The following is a 17,571-nucleotide window of genomic DNA, read 5'->3' as shown; positions in this document are numbered from 1 at the left end:
CCTTTTAAGTAGGCAACTAAAATAGTGAGATCAGCAGTGGGAGAATGCTGATCTCTCCTCCATTTACAGAGTACACAGCCGCTGTGCCGGTCCCAGGCCCGCAGGTGGGACATAAGAGCCCGGAATAAGCGGCGGTATCCTGCTCGCGCACGTGCTAGTGAGCGCGAGCAGAAAGAAAAATCATGTATATGTATGTCCACCCGCTGAGAAGAGGTTGCTGTCCGCCTGTGTATTCACAATGGGCGGACGGCAAGTGAATAATTTTGGCATTGATACATGTCACCCATGACCGTGTGCAAATTCCAGGTGTCTTGGTTTTTTGCCCTACCAGTGGACAGAATTGAATAACAAGATTCTCTACCCACAGACTTTAAATTTATTTAAAGCAAAGTTTGGATTTTCCTGAATTTTGAGCATGATTTGCCTTTGCTTTTCTATTATTATTATTATTTTGTATTTATGTATTGCCAACAGTTTTCACAGCGATTTACACAATATCAGGAGACAGTACAGTTACAATACAATACCATACAAGAGGACTAGAAGCATTATTGTCTGGACTCAGTTGGACTTAACGTTGGATCCGTATTTTTGTCTATATTTCCCTGTCTGGTGTTGGTTTAATTAATGTGTGTTCTTTATTGTCAATTGTACTTGTGTATATAGTTATAGTTTTAAATGTATTTGTATGAAACAATGCCTGACAAAGAAAGCTTGCACTTCAGAATATATTGAGTTAGCTGATAAATGGTATCACCTACTTTTTTACTTCCCTACTGCTGTCTATGGCTAACAACACTATACAACACTGATGCTTTAACTTCTCTATGCTAATTCTTAAAGATATTTTTGATCAATTATGATACAAATACGGATATAACCTGATGTCATTATAAATTTTACAAACTTCTATGGTGAAGTAAGATGCATGTATCTCTGCTGCCATATAGCACCTCTTTGATCATACAGCAATTTATGTAAATAGCTCACAAAACATTAAATTACTATTGTAGCAAATTTAAAGACATTGGCGGAGATGCCATGTTTCCTGTAACTAGCTGCCATCAAGGGCACCTGTCAGATTAGAAATATGGTAGCTGTTGACTTTTGAAAGTCCATACTCCAGGGTTATCTTTATCCTTCCTTTCTACTTGACAAGACAGTGACCTGGTTCAAGCATAGCCATAATTTGAAATCCTGGTTTGATTATTGTTCATTCCGGGTCAATGGCCACTAAGCAGGAATGCAAGTAATAGTGGCAGTACAGGGTCCCTTTGATGTTTATTGTACTAAACATTCTCTCTGAAATGCCTTGCCCCCTTGGATCCTATGATAATTTTAATCACACGGGCTCATATTTTGGTGTCCGACATTTTAGAACATAGTTAAAAAGTAAATTCAAAGCCAAAACTATAGAGAAATACAATACATGTGTATGACATTCATGTACTGTATGTGTGACAGATATTCATGATGCATTTTTTTGTTGTACAATAATTATTTTTTATTATACCATATTTTGTTACAGTTTTTTAAAGTGTTACAGTTTTTTTTATTTAGAAAAGTAACTTGGTATACTTACTCTGTATATAACTGTATGACCACTGTAAAATATATTGAGGGGAATTTATCAAAACTGGAGCAGACAAAAACTGGAGCAGCTGTGCATGGCAACCAATTAGCTTCTCTCTTTCATTTTCAAATCTCAACTGAACAAACTTAAGGGAGAAGCTGATTGGTTGCCATGCACAGCTGCTCCAGATTTTGTCTGCTCCAGTTTTGATAAATGCCCCCCATTGTGTTATACAGGTGAAACTCGAATAATTAGAATATCGTGCAAAGTTCATTTATTTCACTAATGCAACTTAAAAGGTGAAACTAATATATGAGATAGACTCATTACATGCAAAGCAAGATAGTTCAAGCCGTGATTTGTCATAATTGTGATGATTATGGCTTACAGCTCATGAAAACCCCAAATCCACAATCTCAGAAAATTAGAATATTACATGCAATCAATAAAACAAGGATTGTACATAGAACAATATCGGACCTCTGAAAAGTACAAGCATGCATATGTACTCAGTACTTGGTTTGGGCCCCTTTTGCAGCACTTACTGCAATTACTTTTGCACGATATTCTAATTATTCGAGTTTCACCTGTACATCAACATTTTGTACAGCTATGTAGGTCAGAAATTGTTAAATCCGTTAGGCTACATTCACATGGGCAATTAGCTTCTGCACCGGCCAGCGGAAAAGCTTTTTCCCATTGTATGCAGTTAGCTGCGCTCAGCAGCCACACGGCCTGATTTGTACTCTGTACAAATCAATGGCCAGCACCACCACTGTTCGCATGTAACCGCTTTTCTTGTTAATGCTGTCTCACAAGGTAAAGAGCTCTAGCTCCATTCCTTATATTTGTACCTGTTGTTTAATAAGCTGTTTATTACTCTTTCCACTAGATGGCAACCTGGTTCAATCATTTGTTGTGTTACTGATATAAAGGTAACAGCAACAGTAAAAATAAATTGCTGTATAGTTTACATGCAGTATTCACATTCTGAACTACCATTATACTGTAGATAGGTGTATTGATTAAGAATCTATAAATCTTTCTGGGAGAAAATGTTTCTCTCCTGGGCAGCCGGGAGCTGCTTTTAGCGGGAGACTCCCGGAACGTCCGGGAGAGTTGGGATGTCTGGTAAATAGAATTCCAGAAAAAGGTGCTGTGACAGCACTTGCTAGCGAAGACTTGGTAGGGAGAAGTGTATGTAGAACCTTCTGTGTTGAGATAATTTTTTATATGCAATTTTTATTTCTATATGCAATGTTAATTGTTACTGTGTTCTGTAGCTATTGACTCTGCAGACAGTTGGCAACTTCTGCTCACTGTGCCGTTGTAGCAGCCGCAGCTGTAGCGGTTATTGAGGAGAAAGAGCAGGAAAGTAAAAGAAAACGGTACTTGGTGCACCCAGTCACTGCAAATTGTGGACAGAGTTCTGGGTCCCCTACGATAGCCTGAGACAGCATTAAGAGAAATTCTATGCTTAGATGTATATAAATTAACATCTTTATAACACCTTAAAGTGACTGACACTCAAAATGAATTCCCACAACCCAACAAGGACTTAACCCTGAGATGAAATGCTGGCCCACCCTAAAACTGGGGGTCCCTAATCTGCTTCTGGAGGTCAGAGGGATGCTATACATAAGTAAAAGGGAGAATGAAACCATACCTTTTACTCTTGGTAACTCGGCCAAGACTGGCATCACTGTATGTAGCAGAACCTCAACTGGCTAGCAGACTTCCCTGTGCATCCTCCCAAGAGAGTTACCAAGCTACTGCAAGGATGCAGCTTCTATACTTCCCCACATATAAACAGGAACACCTTTAAGCACAAAATATTAGGTCAAAAGCCATGCCCCTTTCACACCTCAGATCTTGCAGACCATGAGGAACTAAGGAGCAAATATGCCCAGTTAAACCCATTTATGATTATTTCTACCCCTTCATTCCTTGTAAACTAATGTTTGACATCCAGTAGGTATAATATTATGAAGATTTGATGAAAGGTTTGGAGCATTATAAACACTTTAGGCTTGTGAATAGTATGTTCATTTGTCTGTATGTAAACCAGAAAAAGGGACATTTGAGGAGCAAAGATGGAAATAGGGATTTGCTTCCCATAGAGGGACAGTCCCTCCAAATGAGGGACAATTGGAAAGTATGAGCTTCTACCCAGCTTCACCTAGCCTCTTACCCTATAAGCACCCTATCTCAGGCCAGCTTTCCCCTCTAACAGGCAGGACAGCTTCAGGCCCAAATTCAAGCCTCCACATATAGGCCCTCCCTAGGCAGCAGGCCTATGCGAACAGTCAAAAACACATCTTACCCCAGGCAAGAAACTGGGGGGATGTGGGTGGAGAAGCACCTTACAAGGTCACTCCCAAATATTTATGTCTTTCCCCAACATGCACCACTGGCAATAAACCTCCTAGTTGTTGGCCAGGGAGACATAATTATTTATAACCCAACATTATTGAATTTTGTTGCTCTATTTGCCTTAGGAGAGACCAAATGAGTACAGCAATATCAGCTGCTCTCAAACACCTGGTCATACCCAGAGATGTAGCCACCGCAAGGCAAACAAGGTGCTTGCCTTGTGCAGCACTCTTCAGGGCGGCACTTTCCAAAACAGTGAGGCAAGACTGGCTGCACAAAATCAGGCAGCCTCGGCTGCCTAATCAAGGAAAGTAGGCAGCCGCGAGTGCTCGCTGGAGGAGGAGGCAGGGAGTGGTGGTCACGCGGCGGAGGTGGCTGGGCACAGCAGCACTAGTGGTGGAGGAGGCCAGGTCCAGCAGCGGGTGGCTCGAGCTGACAGCAGATTTCATCAGGAGGCAGGCTGGGGAGCTGCAGGAAAGAGGATCACACTGTGCTGGTAAAGGGACCCTGCAGAGCCCAGTATAGATCCTGCCTCCCATCTGAGAGCCTCAGGTGGGCTCTGTGGGGTATCGGGTGGGCTGTGCAGGATCTGTGGTGGGATCTGCGGGGTGTATGGTGGGCTCTGCAGGGTCTCAGGGGGACTGTGCAGGATCTGTGGTGGGCTCTGCAGGGTCTCAGTTGGGCTCTGCTGGGTCTATGGTGGGCTCTGCGGGGTCTATGGTGGGCTCTGCAGGGTCTGTGGTGGGCTGTGCAGGATCTGTGGTGGGCTGTACGGGGTCTATGGTGGGCTCAGCAGGGTCTCAGGTGGGCTTTGCAGCCTGAGACCCTGTAGAGTCCACCAGCGATCCTTCACAGCCCACCTGAGACCCTACAGAGACCACCATAGATCCTGCAAAGCCCACCTGAGACCCTGCATAGCCCACCACAGGTCCTGCACTGCCCACCATAGACTCTGCAGAGCCCAATATAGACCCTGCTCAGCCCACCTGATACCCTGCAGAGCCCACCTGAGACTCCAGCTTCCCAGCTACGCTAATAGAGGAAAATGTCAAAAGCTGGATACAGCATGTGCACTGTATCCAGCGACTGACAGGTTACACAAATGTCTTAACCGGGAGAGGGTGGGGCAAATTTATATTGGGGGTTGCCGAGTTTCGTCTTGCCTAGGGCAGGCCCAAACCAAAATTCACCACTGGTCATACCCACCACAGAAATACAGTGATGTGTGATTTTGTATTTTGTCTCTTCATTAAGATCTCTTTGCTGGTTTAATTAACTTGTGTTCTTTGATGTCCACCTAACTTAAGGATATGTAATTATGATTTTTCAGTTATTTGTATGAAGCTATGTCTGAAGAAGAAAACTGTTTTCAAAAGCTTGCACCTCCTCCAATATAGTAATTTAGCCAGTAAAAGGTAGTGCCCACTTTTTAACTTTTTCCACAAGGAATGTTAGGGCCAAAAAATGTATATGGCCCCATGGGATTGGGAGCCCATTACCACTTGTGTAGTTCTGGGCTGTTTCTGGTTCTCCCTTCTATTTCAGGCCCTTGCTTTTGCTGTTACCAGGCAAGAAGATGAACAACCTAGGTGTGGTTGGGAAAAATGACAGCTCCTGTCAAATGAGATTGGTGTGGATGCTTTCGGGCGGGAAAGCAAGCAATTAATCACTGTTGGTACTGACCTTTAAATATGTGACCTTTAAATAAGATCTTCCTGTCAGCAGCTAGATCTTCTATCAAGCAGAGCTGCCCACACTGCCACTCCCTTTGTTGCAGCTATTCTGTTTTGGGGAGTATTGACCCCCTGTAGGCGGACAGTGTGTCTCCTCAGTATTTTCATCAGACTGGTATTCAAAGTTTAAGCTTAAGTCTTGAGGCTGGGTTCTCCGTTTAACGTTGTCATAATCTTTAAAGTTTGGTTTTCTGGTTAATTTGTTTCATGACTAATTTTACTTTTTATGTCATTTGGTTTTATTAAAGTTGTTTTAAACCTCAATAAAAGACACCAACCATTTATCTTCCTTTATTTTGGTGTCTAGCTTCTTGTATTTGTTTATTAACATTTATTTTGTTACAGGTTGGTGGACAGGTGCTGTGGGGTTCACATCCCCATGGAATCTGTTGTGGTTTTCTGTTACTGTAGGCCATCCTATTCTGAACCTCTTGACCATGTCTGCTTGCTTTCCGTATTGTCCTGCAGCCACTTGATCCAATATTTAGCTATCTGTGTTAGTGAGTAAGTGCATCATATAAAAAGTCAATTGAGTGGATATACTGCTTCTTGGTGCATTGGCATTTCATTGTATGGTCAACACATACTGTACACTATCTTTGTGCACAGAAGAACAGCAATGGCTGTATTCATCCTAAAGAAATCATGGGCCTCTGTGAAGTGAAGTACAGTTAGAGGGGTCAGCAGCAAAGTACAAAGTTTACACTTTGGGGTCAATTTATAAACAATTTGCAGAGCCATTTTGCCCTGCGAATCTCTGTGAATGTTCATTCTGTGCAAATGAATGCACAAAAGGAACGTTCTTTTTCTTTTGTAAGTCCAATGTCATTTTGAATGTCATCATATAATACTGCATTATGGCCAGCTAGATGGAGCTGAGCAGCATAGCAAAATAATACCGTATTTGCCGGCGTATAAGACGGGGTTTGAGACCCCAAAAAAACGCCCGAAAATTGTGGGTCGTCTTATACGCCGGGTATACTTCGGTATACTGTATGTAGCTTCGGCTACATACAGTATACTGCGCTGAGCCAATCACGGCAGGCTTTGTATTCTTTAATGCAAAGCCTGCCATGATTAGCTCAGTGCTGAGCCAATCACGGCAGGCTTTGTATTCAGTAAATACAGGCTTTGTATTAAAGAATACAAAGCCTGCCGTGATTGGCTCAGCGCGGTAGTAGCTGAAGGACGGACATGGAGGACGCTGCTGGGATCCTGGACAAGGTAAGAGACTGTAATCCCGAGTGTGGCTCAGGGTTACCGCTTATGGTACTGAAAATTAACCCCGAGCCACACTCGGGAATACCGCCAAGGAGGTTAGTAAGTGCATTTAAACATTGTTTTGGGCTATACTCATCTTATACGACGAGTATAGCCCAAAACCTATATTTTTACACAAAAAGTATAAAAGGGGTCGTCTTATACGCCCAGCCGTCTTATACGCCAGCAAATGCGGTACTTTTTCTTATGCTCCTCATCTCCATCTAGTGGCCATAATGTGGTACTTTACATATAGTACAATTAAATTGGAAAGAAAATGTACAAAGAATGTTAATTTGCACAAAACAAATGTTCATGGAGTTTCACAGGGCGAGTGGCCCTGCAAATTGTTTATAAATACACCTCTTTGTGTTTTCAAAGGATAGAGAGCAAAGGCAGCTGAGAGGAGTCTCATCTTCTGTTTGAAAGCTCTCAGTTAGTGGAAAGTGTGGCTGATTCTGAAAGCAGTGTCTGGGTTTAAGGTTTGCAATAACTGAGTCAATACTATATAAAAGGGCTTCACCATTCTTGTTTGCTTTAGTAGTATAATGTCTCGGTTTATAACCCTGCACACATCCAGAGCTCATGTAACAAACTGTACCATGGATGGTAGATTAAATACTCTCTCAGGCAGCAGGCCTAATAGGCAAAACGACTATAGTGAATGAGGACTGCAGTATCCATGTCAACCAGTGCTGTGGTCTACATACATTTTATCAAGGTGAAAGGCAAAGAAAGTGTGTCATAGCTTGAGCATTGAATAAAGTCATGTTACAGGAAAGCACATCAAGTATTTCAATTCAACATTTCATAATTGGAAATTTTTTTATGTTCTCTTCTCAACTGGTAGCTCTACTTCCTTCCTTAAAGCCAAAACTTACCCAGCATGTTTATGCAATGACTAGAGGAATATTTTTTTTTTATTCCTTTTTTGAAGATATAATGGATAATATATTGCTCAATGTAACCTTAAGCTGTAATGCATAGCAGGAGTCATGTGAAGGCCGAAAGATGTTTTATTAAACAGATCATATGTGCATTATGAAGTTACAATGATCCCCTCCAGGCATCAATATTATAAATTCATTTCAAATGCATTTGGCATGTGAGTATTCATAATTACAAATAACGATAATCAGATAACCTTTTTTTTTTTTGATTAGCTGCTCACATTAAAAAAAATCTAAACCCTAATGCAATCTGAATGCAGCAGCCTATCTGATTGTGTCTCCAGGAGGAAGAGAGATGCGAACACATATTGTTGTATAGGGCAGTGAAGCCTGTAATGCTGGAGACCCCGCCTCCACTCTGTAGCCTGCAGTAAATGGAAACGCTATGTATCTATGCTTCTCTTGTCATATGGCTGACATGAACACCAATATATTTAGAATTCTTCAGCCTTGCTGCTTTTCATTTTCATGCAGCAAGATCACAGCTTAGAGTACACAGAACATTCCAGCTATTTTGTAGCATTGGGTACAGGTTTTCAAGACGAATGACATTCTCACCTCATTCATACTCACACAAAGGTTTGCCGGCTTTCAGGGACATGCAATGTAAGTTTTCTGACAGCTTGAAATCTGTAGATGGCAGCTTTTCCGCTTATCACCTTTGTGGAACGCAGGGGACACCCAGCAGGTAAAGATGACTATGTATACATGGATTGCATCTCTACAAACATTTTCATTTTGGTGTTTCAGTGGCACTGCAGCTGAATGCAGGTTTTCCTCTAGTGACTGAAATCTTCATTATTATGTTTTTTCCTTCCACGTAAATTTGTCCTAAATTTTTGTTTTTAATTCTTTTTAAAAAGTTTGTATTGCTTTTTAGCATATAATTGGATACATTTGTAATGCGCACTTGATAATGTATATTTTGTCTAAACGTTTGAAAGTATTTGGAAGCATTTCTTTCTTAGCATGTTCTTTTTTTTTTCTGCAGACTTGGCTTATTCTTTGGACCAACAACGGTCATCCCAGTAGATGGTGACAATACATAAAGGCTAAGGGGACAAGGCTCCAACTGTAATAGCAAACGCTTATGCAACATATCATTGATAACCATCCAGACATGGCTACTGCTTTGCTAGCTGGAGAGAAATTGAGAGAACTGATCCTGCCAGGGCAGCAGGATGATAAGGCTGGGTCCCTGGCAGCCCTTATGGTTCAGCTAAAACTGGAGCTACCTTTTGATCGAGTGGTAAGCATCGGCACAGTCCTCATCCCTATTCTCCTTGTCACCTTGGTCTTCACAAAGAACTTTGCTGGTGAGTCCAGAATGATTTCATCATTCTAGCCACTTTCTAATACATTATTATAAAATGGCATTGTTGATAGCGTAATTGCACTAATTTGTGGATGCAGAAGAGACTAGGGTGAAAGCTACAGTTATTGGTAAATAAATCGTTCATATTTATAAAGATTATCTCATATATCCAATAGGTTTGGTTTATGTTTAACAAAGTACTTTTCAGATGTATGTATTTATTCATATGTGGGATGCCGTATTGCTTCTTAAATGTACCCATAGACATGAGACAATAGCCATCGTGTTCAGCCATTTCCAATCTAAGGTCTATGTGTGCATTGCTAACTCCAACAGCCAATGGTCATTGGTAATAAAATAATTATGCGCGACACAATTATTTTATTAATTATTTAATTTTATCAATTTTCAATAATATTATAATATTATTTCAGTGTTGTTGCTATCACGGATCTAGTGCGGGGTCTATTTATATTTAAGAATGGTCATGGTTATTTATTAGACAGCAAACCTTGTCTAATTGATTTTATTTTCCACAAGATAAGCCAGTTCCTCGGGGGAGTATTGAAGGCTGGGCTAAGGCAGCAGAAGCAACTGCCTTGGGCGCCATGCTGTGGGGGTAGGGGGTTGTAACTGGGGTGGGAGCTTCTCCTGCCTCTGCATGGCCCGGCTGTCTCCTAGACAGTGCAGGACTGAGTTGTCAAATTGATAGGTCAGTCCTGCAGATTACACAGGAACAGCAGGGCTCTCCACTCTGCTGTCAGAGTGACAGCCACCTGCTCTGTGCCAGGATTCAATGATTACAAAGGGACAGGCAAATTATTCCTGTGTAATCTATGGGGCTGAGCTGTCAGTTGTCTCTCTTTCAGGTCCTGTTCCGCAGTCATTTATAAATTAGAGCTGCTATTGTAGCTTCTATTCATAAATTATTGTTATGTTTTTTTTTAAACTTTATTAAACAACATTTTAGACCCTTATTAACTTTTAGTTAACCTTACTTGGTTTTTATTAATTCCTTCATTCCCTTCTTTCCCTAGAATTTTTTGGTATGTAAATTAAGGGGCTGACCAGGGGAGTGCCATGAGTTGGCTTACTAGCAGATTTCTGCATCAGTGATGTCCAATGCCTGCACTTACAGTGTCATGAGCAACTATGGTCCCACACAGAAGAGTCACAGAATATCAGCAATGGCAGCACAATGTCTTACACAGAAGGTCAACAATAGCAGCTCCTAGGTTCCTCTCAACACAAATGTGTTTTAATAATCATCTGTTGTCAAAGAGATGTTTTTAAGAAAAACTATTTGTTAAGATAAGTGCGATTTTACACTTAACATGCCTTTACTATCCACTCTCCCCTACCAGCTATGTAAATAAGTCTTTTTTTCACTTCCCATGGCCAAGGCCTTGTTTAATAGCTCAGCATTCGCTCTTCCCACTGCACAGCTTGTATGTCAAGCTTAAGATGGCATCTGGAGTTGGAATACAATGGCATATTGCCTGACATGTGTGATGAGGTAACAATGGGGACTATTTTCCCCATTGTTTTCCAGTGTATTTGACATGAGTCTTTCATAAATCCACAACTGATGATCCTCTAAGGAATTCGGTGTGCTGGTGACGTTTCTCTTTACTATTTTCCATGGCCCTAAACCATTCTATGTTTCATAGAAGCAGGGTTTGCAACAAATCAGAGGTCAAGCAGGCAGGGATGAAAATTCGATGAAAGATAATACTGAATCAATGTGGACTACACTCTCTCAAATAACTGAGTGGCGGCGTCTGGTATTTGGTGTCCCGATGCAGAGGGTCAGGTGTAGGAAGTGGAAAACTGTATGTTCAAAATGGAGTGTTCACCGTGTGATTGGGGACCACAGGCGCCTAATTGAAAAAGGCAAATTAGAACACAGTGTCCCTAAGCACTTCACTCTAAAACACCACAAAAGAATTCAGGGCCTCCGGGTGTTTGCCATCGAGCATATCTCTACACATCTGTCTCCATCGGAACGATTTCATCGCCTTTGCAAAAGAGAAACATTCTGGATTTACAAATTAAACACCTTGACACCAGTTGGTCTAAATGAAGAAATTGAGGTCCACACCATTCTTTAGCTCCCCTGTAACATCGACCCACTATGATTCTGAACACGAGAAAATAACGAGCCCTCCAACCTGGAAAAGTACCATGCCCCTTAGAGCAACTCGTTTATGCTCCTGAGTTTGTATATCTATGCGTGCTTGGTTGGGGAAGCACGGGCCGCGTATTGCGCGGATGGCATGTACTCTTTAATTTATTTATTTTGTAACTTTTACTCTTTTTTGATCTCTAATTTTTTGAATTTTGAGAATAGTGATTTTTGTAAAAATTTAAAAATAAAAAGCCTCCAGTTGTTTGTATATTTGCACACATGTGTATAGGCACATGGAGATGCATTAGTGTTCTGCACACATAGATTTTTATAGGTCCCCATACCCATTTGTAGTTTTTAATCTATGAATCAACCCCTGTCCAACTAAGATACAGGGTCTTATTTTACTCACTTGTATCAATTTGATTTTATACCCTCCACATGATTATTATGAGTATCTAACATCAAGTTTTCTAAAAAAAAAAAAATCTTCAATTATTAAAAAATTTGGTTTTATATAAATCCCCTTTTTTATTATTAAATTATAGTGTCAACCCCAAAACACCAGCGTTTTAAAATGGGTGTGTATATATACGATATATACGGTAATGAGCTCCCACAGATGCACCTGTTTCTCACTGACAGGGTTCTTCGCTCCCGATCCTTTGTAATTACCGATACAACACTGTACGGCCTTACCCGAAGGGTCCGCCCCATTATAGGTCCGTCATGACTCCTAGTTCCACCTAGTATTTTTGTATACCGTGTTTCCCCGAAAATAAGACACTGTCTTATTTATTTTTTTGCACGAAATAAGACACTAGGTCTTATTTTCGGGGTAGGTCTTATATTACAGAAATCCCTGAAGATAGTGCTAGGGCTTATTTTCGGGGTAGGTCTTATATTACAGAAATCCCTGAAGATAGTGCTAGGGCTTATTTTCGGGGTAGGTCTTATATTACAGAAATCCCTGAAGATAGTGCTAGGGCTTATTTTCGGGGTAGGTCTTATATTACAGAAATCCCTGAAGATAGTGCTAGGGCTTATTTTCGGGGTAGGTCTTATATTACAGAAATCCCTGAAGATAGTGCTAGGGCTTATTTTCGGGGTAGGTCTTATATTACAGAAATCCCTGAAGATAGTGCTAGGGCTTATTTTCGGGGTAGGTCTTATATTACAGAAATCCCTGAAGATAGTGCTAGGGCTTATTTTCGGGGTAGGTCTTATATTACAGAAATCCCTGAAGATAGTGCTAGGGCTTATTTTCGGGGTAGGTCTTACTTTCGGGGAAACACGGTATGTCATATGGGGTTCCTCTCCCTGTTTTAAGGAGCTTAGCACACCTACCACCACTGTCCCCCTAATTGTGACTATTAAACTGGAGTGTGCTGTTTCACTCATTCAGATTGAATTCAAATTAGTAGATTGCCAGGACTGTGATATGCTTGGTTGCAAGCAGTAAACATGAATGTCATGAGTTTTGAACTTAGAACACGTGACCCCTTATGTTTTTTTAATGAGTAGCACTTCTACAGGACCCTCCGTCAATTGATGTTGGAAGTTGAGCATCTGGTAACTATTCATCCACAGGGCAAGGACAGTTTGGCAGGTCCACTATATGTGATAAAAGGTGCCTATAGCATTGCATTCTCTGAAACATTTTAGTAAGGCCTTTAGATTAACATAGCTTTATGGGCTGATACCCTCAGGAGGGCAGTCTGTAATTAGTTTTTTTCGTTAGGGAGCTGGTTTTTACTGTCTGCCATATTTAAGACCAATCTTCCACTTCCAAGATTCTGTTAGGGTCCTCCTCCCATTTGGACGTGTATGTAGGAATGGCAGAGTTTCAGTGGTCAAGAGAGAGCCCTTAGCTTTTTTTTATTACTGTTTGTACATAAGAATTTTAAATTTGTGTTTAGTTTTTGCCAAATTAAAAAGCTGGGTGGGGATTTGGCATCCTTAACTTTTAATTTAACTTTAAAAATCAGTATCACCTACCCACTTTCCCTAACCAGCTACCTAATTTTAACAGCAGAAATCTCTCTTATCAGAATCAGCTCCTTCTTCCTGCTGCGCTGCATGTATGTCAAACTTAGGAGGGAAACTTTAAGGAAAGTTCAGGGCATTCCAACTGAAGAAGTCCAGTACAGGTTTGAGCATGTGCGTGTACTGTGGATGATGGCCCTGTGCAAAGGCTCACTTAGTGCCAAATGGCCTATAAGAACTGTGCAACATGGACAGATTGTCTTTAGCTAGTTCCTGGTTGCCTGTGACCTGACCTGCCTTTTTTTCTTACCTGTGTATGACCTGGCTAGCCTTCTGTGCTGCCTTCGCATCTTTGCCTGCTCATTGTGAACTCAGCTTGCCTATTGTTACTCTGCCTTCTGCCCTGTACTTTACTGTCCGACTGTTACTGACCTTGGCTTGTGCCCAAACTCTGCTTCGGTCTCCTGATTTGGTATCCCACTGAGCGTGTGTCCTAGCTATGTATCTTAATACATAATGAAACTTTGCTTTACAATGTGACAATACTATGGTCAATAAAGGAGATTGACCAAGAATTCAATTGCAGTGCGAGTGACCTTCTACCGATTGCATCAGCTATCTCCTGCTATGGTACCACACTGTTCTGGTGTCAGGTCTCGGCCCTGCAGCCCACAGTCATCCAGTCCACACACCCAATTGCTGCTCAGATCCCGTTTTGCCTCCAATGCCGACACTTGTTTGACAAAGGAACACGGAGGGCGCAACAGCAAACACAAAAATAAAGCACTAGTTAGTTGGACTGTAATGTGTATAACGAACAGGGGATCAGATGTGATGGTAAAGAATCACTGGCGAAGAATCAATGTGATATCACCTACATGTGGATCCAGGGATCGGAAGATGGACGGCCTGTGCGGAGGAACGGGACCCTCGTGGTGTCTGTCTGGATCTGATTAGTATGTTGACTGAGGAGGTTCATCCATCGGAAGGGAATGATGTGAATAATGTGAATAATGTGAATGATGTGAACGGAGAGAGTTGACTCTGTCCGTGATGCCGCTGAGAGGATGTGGACTCCGGGCAGTGTGGAGGAGAACCAGGAGGGACAAACCAATATCGAGTGCAGCATGGGCTGCTGTGACCGCAGTTGTGGATGTAGGTGCTCGATTTTGGTCACCGGGCCCACACACCTCACCAACAATCTCACATATCCAAAACCATAAAGAATAAGCCCGCCCAAAGCACCCATCCCCTTAGGCACCACTGAGCGCAAGATAACCCCTTCCCCAGCTACCCATCCACTCCCCTCCATCTCTACCAGCCCCGAAATCATGCCCCCCATTTCCAGCCCCCAACCATGCATTGCGGTGGTTAATTCCACCTTAGTACCTCCCGTGTCAACATCACCCCTTGCCCATACCATCACTACTAATAATTTTTTAGACATGGGCCATTCACACCCGCCCAAACTAAAAAGAAAATCACCAGAAGAGGAAACAGAGCAGGAAAATTGGTCCAAAAGAGGAAAAACAACAAACTAGAACTCTGCACCATAAACATTTTTAATCTCTCCAATCATACCCTCAGCCCATACGAGACATCCCTATTACAAAAAGGTCTAAATTTTGCCCCCACTGCTAAACCCAATCCCTTCACCCTATTTATAGACCTTAATAGATTCATTCGAAAATTAACACTTCAGAGACACTATGCAAATAGAAAACAGTATCCACTGATCATGCCCACCACCTCAGCGTCCCCCAATGAATCCAACAGTAACATTGACGACATAGACACTGACACACTAGACATCCTCTGTGACCTAGCAGACCCCAATTTTTCCTACAACTACACACTAGACACATCATCCACACCACCTTTAAACCTAAATCCACCTTCTACCCACTACAGTCAAAAGGTTCGTTCATTGACACCTTTTACCACGTTATGTACTCCGATCTTCTGCCCATGTGCAAAAATGGCCATAAACATCACAATCTCAGTCTCTCTGAATCTGGAGCTCTTAAAGAACTCTCCGTCAACCACGACCTGATTATCAAACAGGCCGACAAAGGTGGCGGTATTGTGATCCAAAACCGTTCGGACTACCTAGCTGAAGCCCATAGGCTCCTAGGTGATCAGTCCACCTACACCAACTTACCATCGGATCCCCTCAATACGTACAAAACTGATCTTTTCCACCTCCTAGAGACAGCATCCAGAGAATCCAACCATACAAAGAAAGAAAGAGCATTTCTATACCCACAACACCCCCACACCCCTTACTTCTACCACCTCCCAAAAATCCACAAAGACTCCTTGTCACCCCCAGGTCGTCCCATTATCGCCAGCACTGATAGTCTCACCAGTGGACTATCAGTGTATATAGACCACTTTTTGCAACCTCTAGTAATCAATTTACCCTCTTATATCAAAGATTCAGGTCACTTAATACAGACACTTTCAAACTACCAATGGAACCCCTCCTACACTTGGTTGTCACTTGACGTCACCTCCTTATACACCTCCATTCCGCATGAGGTAGGCCTCAATGCGCTTCAACACTATTTGGTTTCCCACTCCACTCTACACCACAAACAGGCCCAGTTCATTGTCGACTGCACAAAATTCACATTAGAGCACAATTATTTCACCTTTTTAGACAATTTTTTCCTACAAATCAGAGGCACTGCCATGGTGGCTAACTACGCCCCCAGCTATGCAAATTTCACCATGGGATTCTGGGAAGAAATCTTTATATGGAACAATAACCCCTTTGCCTCTAACCTAATCTTCTATGGGTGCTATATTGACGACATCGTCATTATCTGGGATGGCCCCACTGATTCCATACAACCATTCGTTTCCCACTGCAATCAAAATAAATTAGGCTTAACATTCACATACACGTCTAATTCCGAGAGATTAATATTCTTAGACTTAGAACTATCTTTCAATGGCAGCACTATCACCACCAGTAACCACAATAAACCCACCAGTGGCAATTCATATGTACATTTTCACAGCTGCCACCATCCCAGATGGCTCAAAAACATCCCTAAAATTCAATTTTGCAGCTCTATCACAGACTTCAACACCCAGAGGCGCGGAACAAGTCGACCACTGTGCATGTGCCAGTGGCAACACCACAAAATATAAGATTGATATCTCAGCAAGCAGAAGGATACGGGGGAGCATAATGCAATTTGAGCATTGCATTTATTCTAAGTTTTTGAAAGGGGTTCAAAAAGTGACTTTATTACCACTTTAAGACTGCACAAGGTGTCCTACTGTCTGTAAAAGCCCCATTTAGTATTACATATATTTAATCAAGATTTGAAGTTGGTAGAAAATGTTACTGTTCTCAAGATTTAAATATTGCTGACTTAATTGAAGGCTTGTGATATACTTTATTTTTATCCAGTACTTTTGTGTGAGTGAGCATTGACATTTAATGCTATAAGGTTGGAATACACCATTTTATTTGAAATACAATGCAAAAGGATATTTTTGAAAGTATCAAATGATTTAGCTATGCCGAGATCTGATAAGGTACATTGTGTTATTGTCCTGACAGTGTGTTTTCTTAAAGACCTTTAGAAAGCCTGGATGACATGTTCAAGGTCAAATGTAGCTCATGCATACAGTATGCACATTCTCATAGGGATTTTCTGCTACTGCAGATGAACTTGTAAGAAGAATGAACAATACTTATTATATTGTGTTTTTGTTTTACTCAATGTGGAAGATTTTATATTTTCTTTATCTTTTTTTTTTTACTTGTGTTGGCCACACATACTGGGCAATTTACATTCAAATGAGTACAGTATTGATCGAAAGGACCAAGTTTGGTCCTTTGGACCAAGTATTTTTAATCAGTTCTGTACTCATTTGACTATACTGTGGATTTACTTACATTATTGGCTAATGGCCAATACCCTGTTTTTACCCTGATATACATAAATAAAATGTCCTTGTTTAAAACAGTTTCCATTTTCTGCTATCATATGTTTAATATATAGAACTGGGTCACTAACAATTAAAACCACATTTGTTTATTTTCTATACGCTATGTGTACTATTTTATTGGGGGTGTGGTGCCCTGTACCTATGTAGGCCTTTTGCCCTTTATGGGAGCCTAAGGAGTTGTTACAATTGATAAACTACTTCCTTCCATATGGCAGTGTTCGGGTCTATCATCCAAACGCTAGGCCCCAGCACTGTCACAGCCAAGTCAGTGACTTCTGTAGCAG

General features: G+C 41.4%; 1 protein-coding gene across 1 annotated transcript in view; it reads left to right on the top strand.

The window, feature by feature from the left end:
* Positions 1 to 8,270: 8,270 nt before the first annotated feature.
* PANX2 (pannexin 2) overlaps positions 8,271 to 17,571 on the top strand; it is a 43,010-nt gene continuing 33,709 nt past the window's right edge. Inside the window, exons 1-2 of the mRNA XM_018576730.1 lie at positions 8,271 to 8,577; positions 8,881 to 9,205. Of these exons, the coding sequence (XP_018432232.1) occupies positions 8,980 to 9,205 (226 nt within the window). The 5' untranslated portion in view covers positions 8,271 to 8,577; positions 8,881 to 8,979. The remainder of the gene's footprint in view (positions 8,578 to 8,880; positions 9,206 to 17,571) is intronic.

This window comes from Nanorana parkeri, unplaced genomic scaffold (assembly GCF_000935625.1).
Source record: "Nanorana parkeri isolate BGI_ZX_2015 unplaced genomic scaffold, ASM93562v1 scaffold75, whole genome shotgun sequence".
In the NCBI taxonomy this organism is placed as follows: domain Eukaryota; kingdom Metazoa; phylum Chordata; class Amphibia; order Anura; family Dicroglossidae; genus Nanorana; species Nanorana parkeri.
Note: the sequence above shows the minus strand (reverse complement) of the source record. Positions and strands in the feature narration are given on the sequence as shown.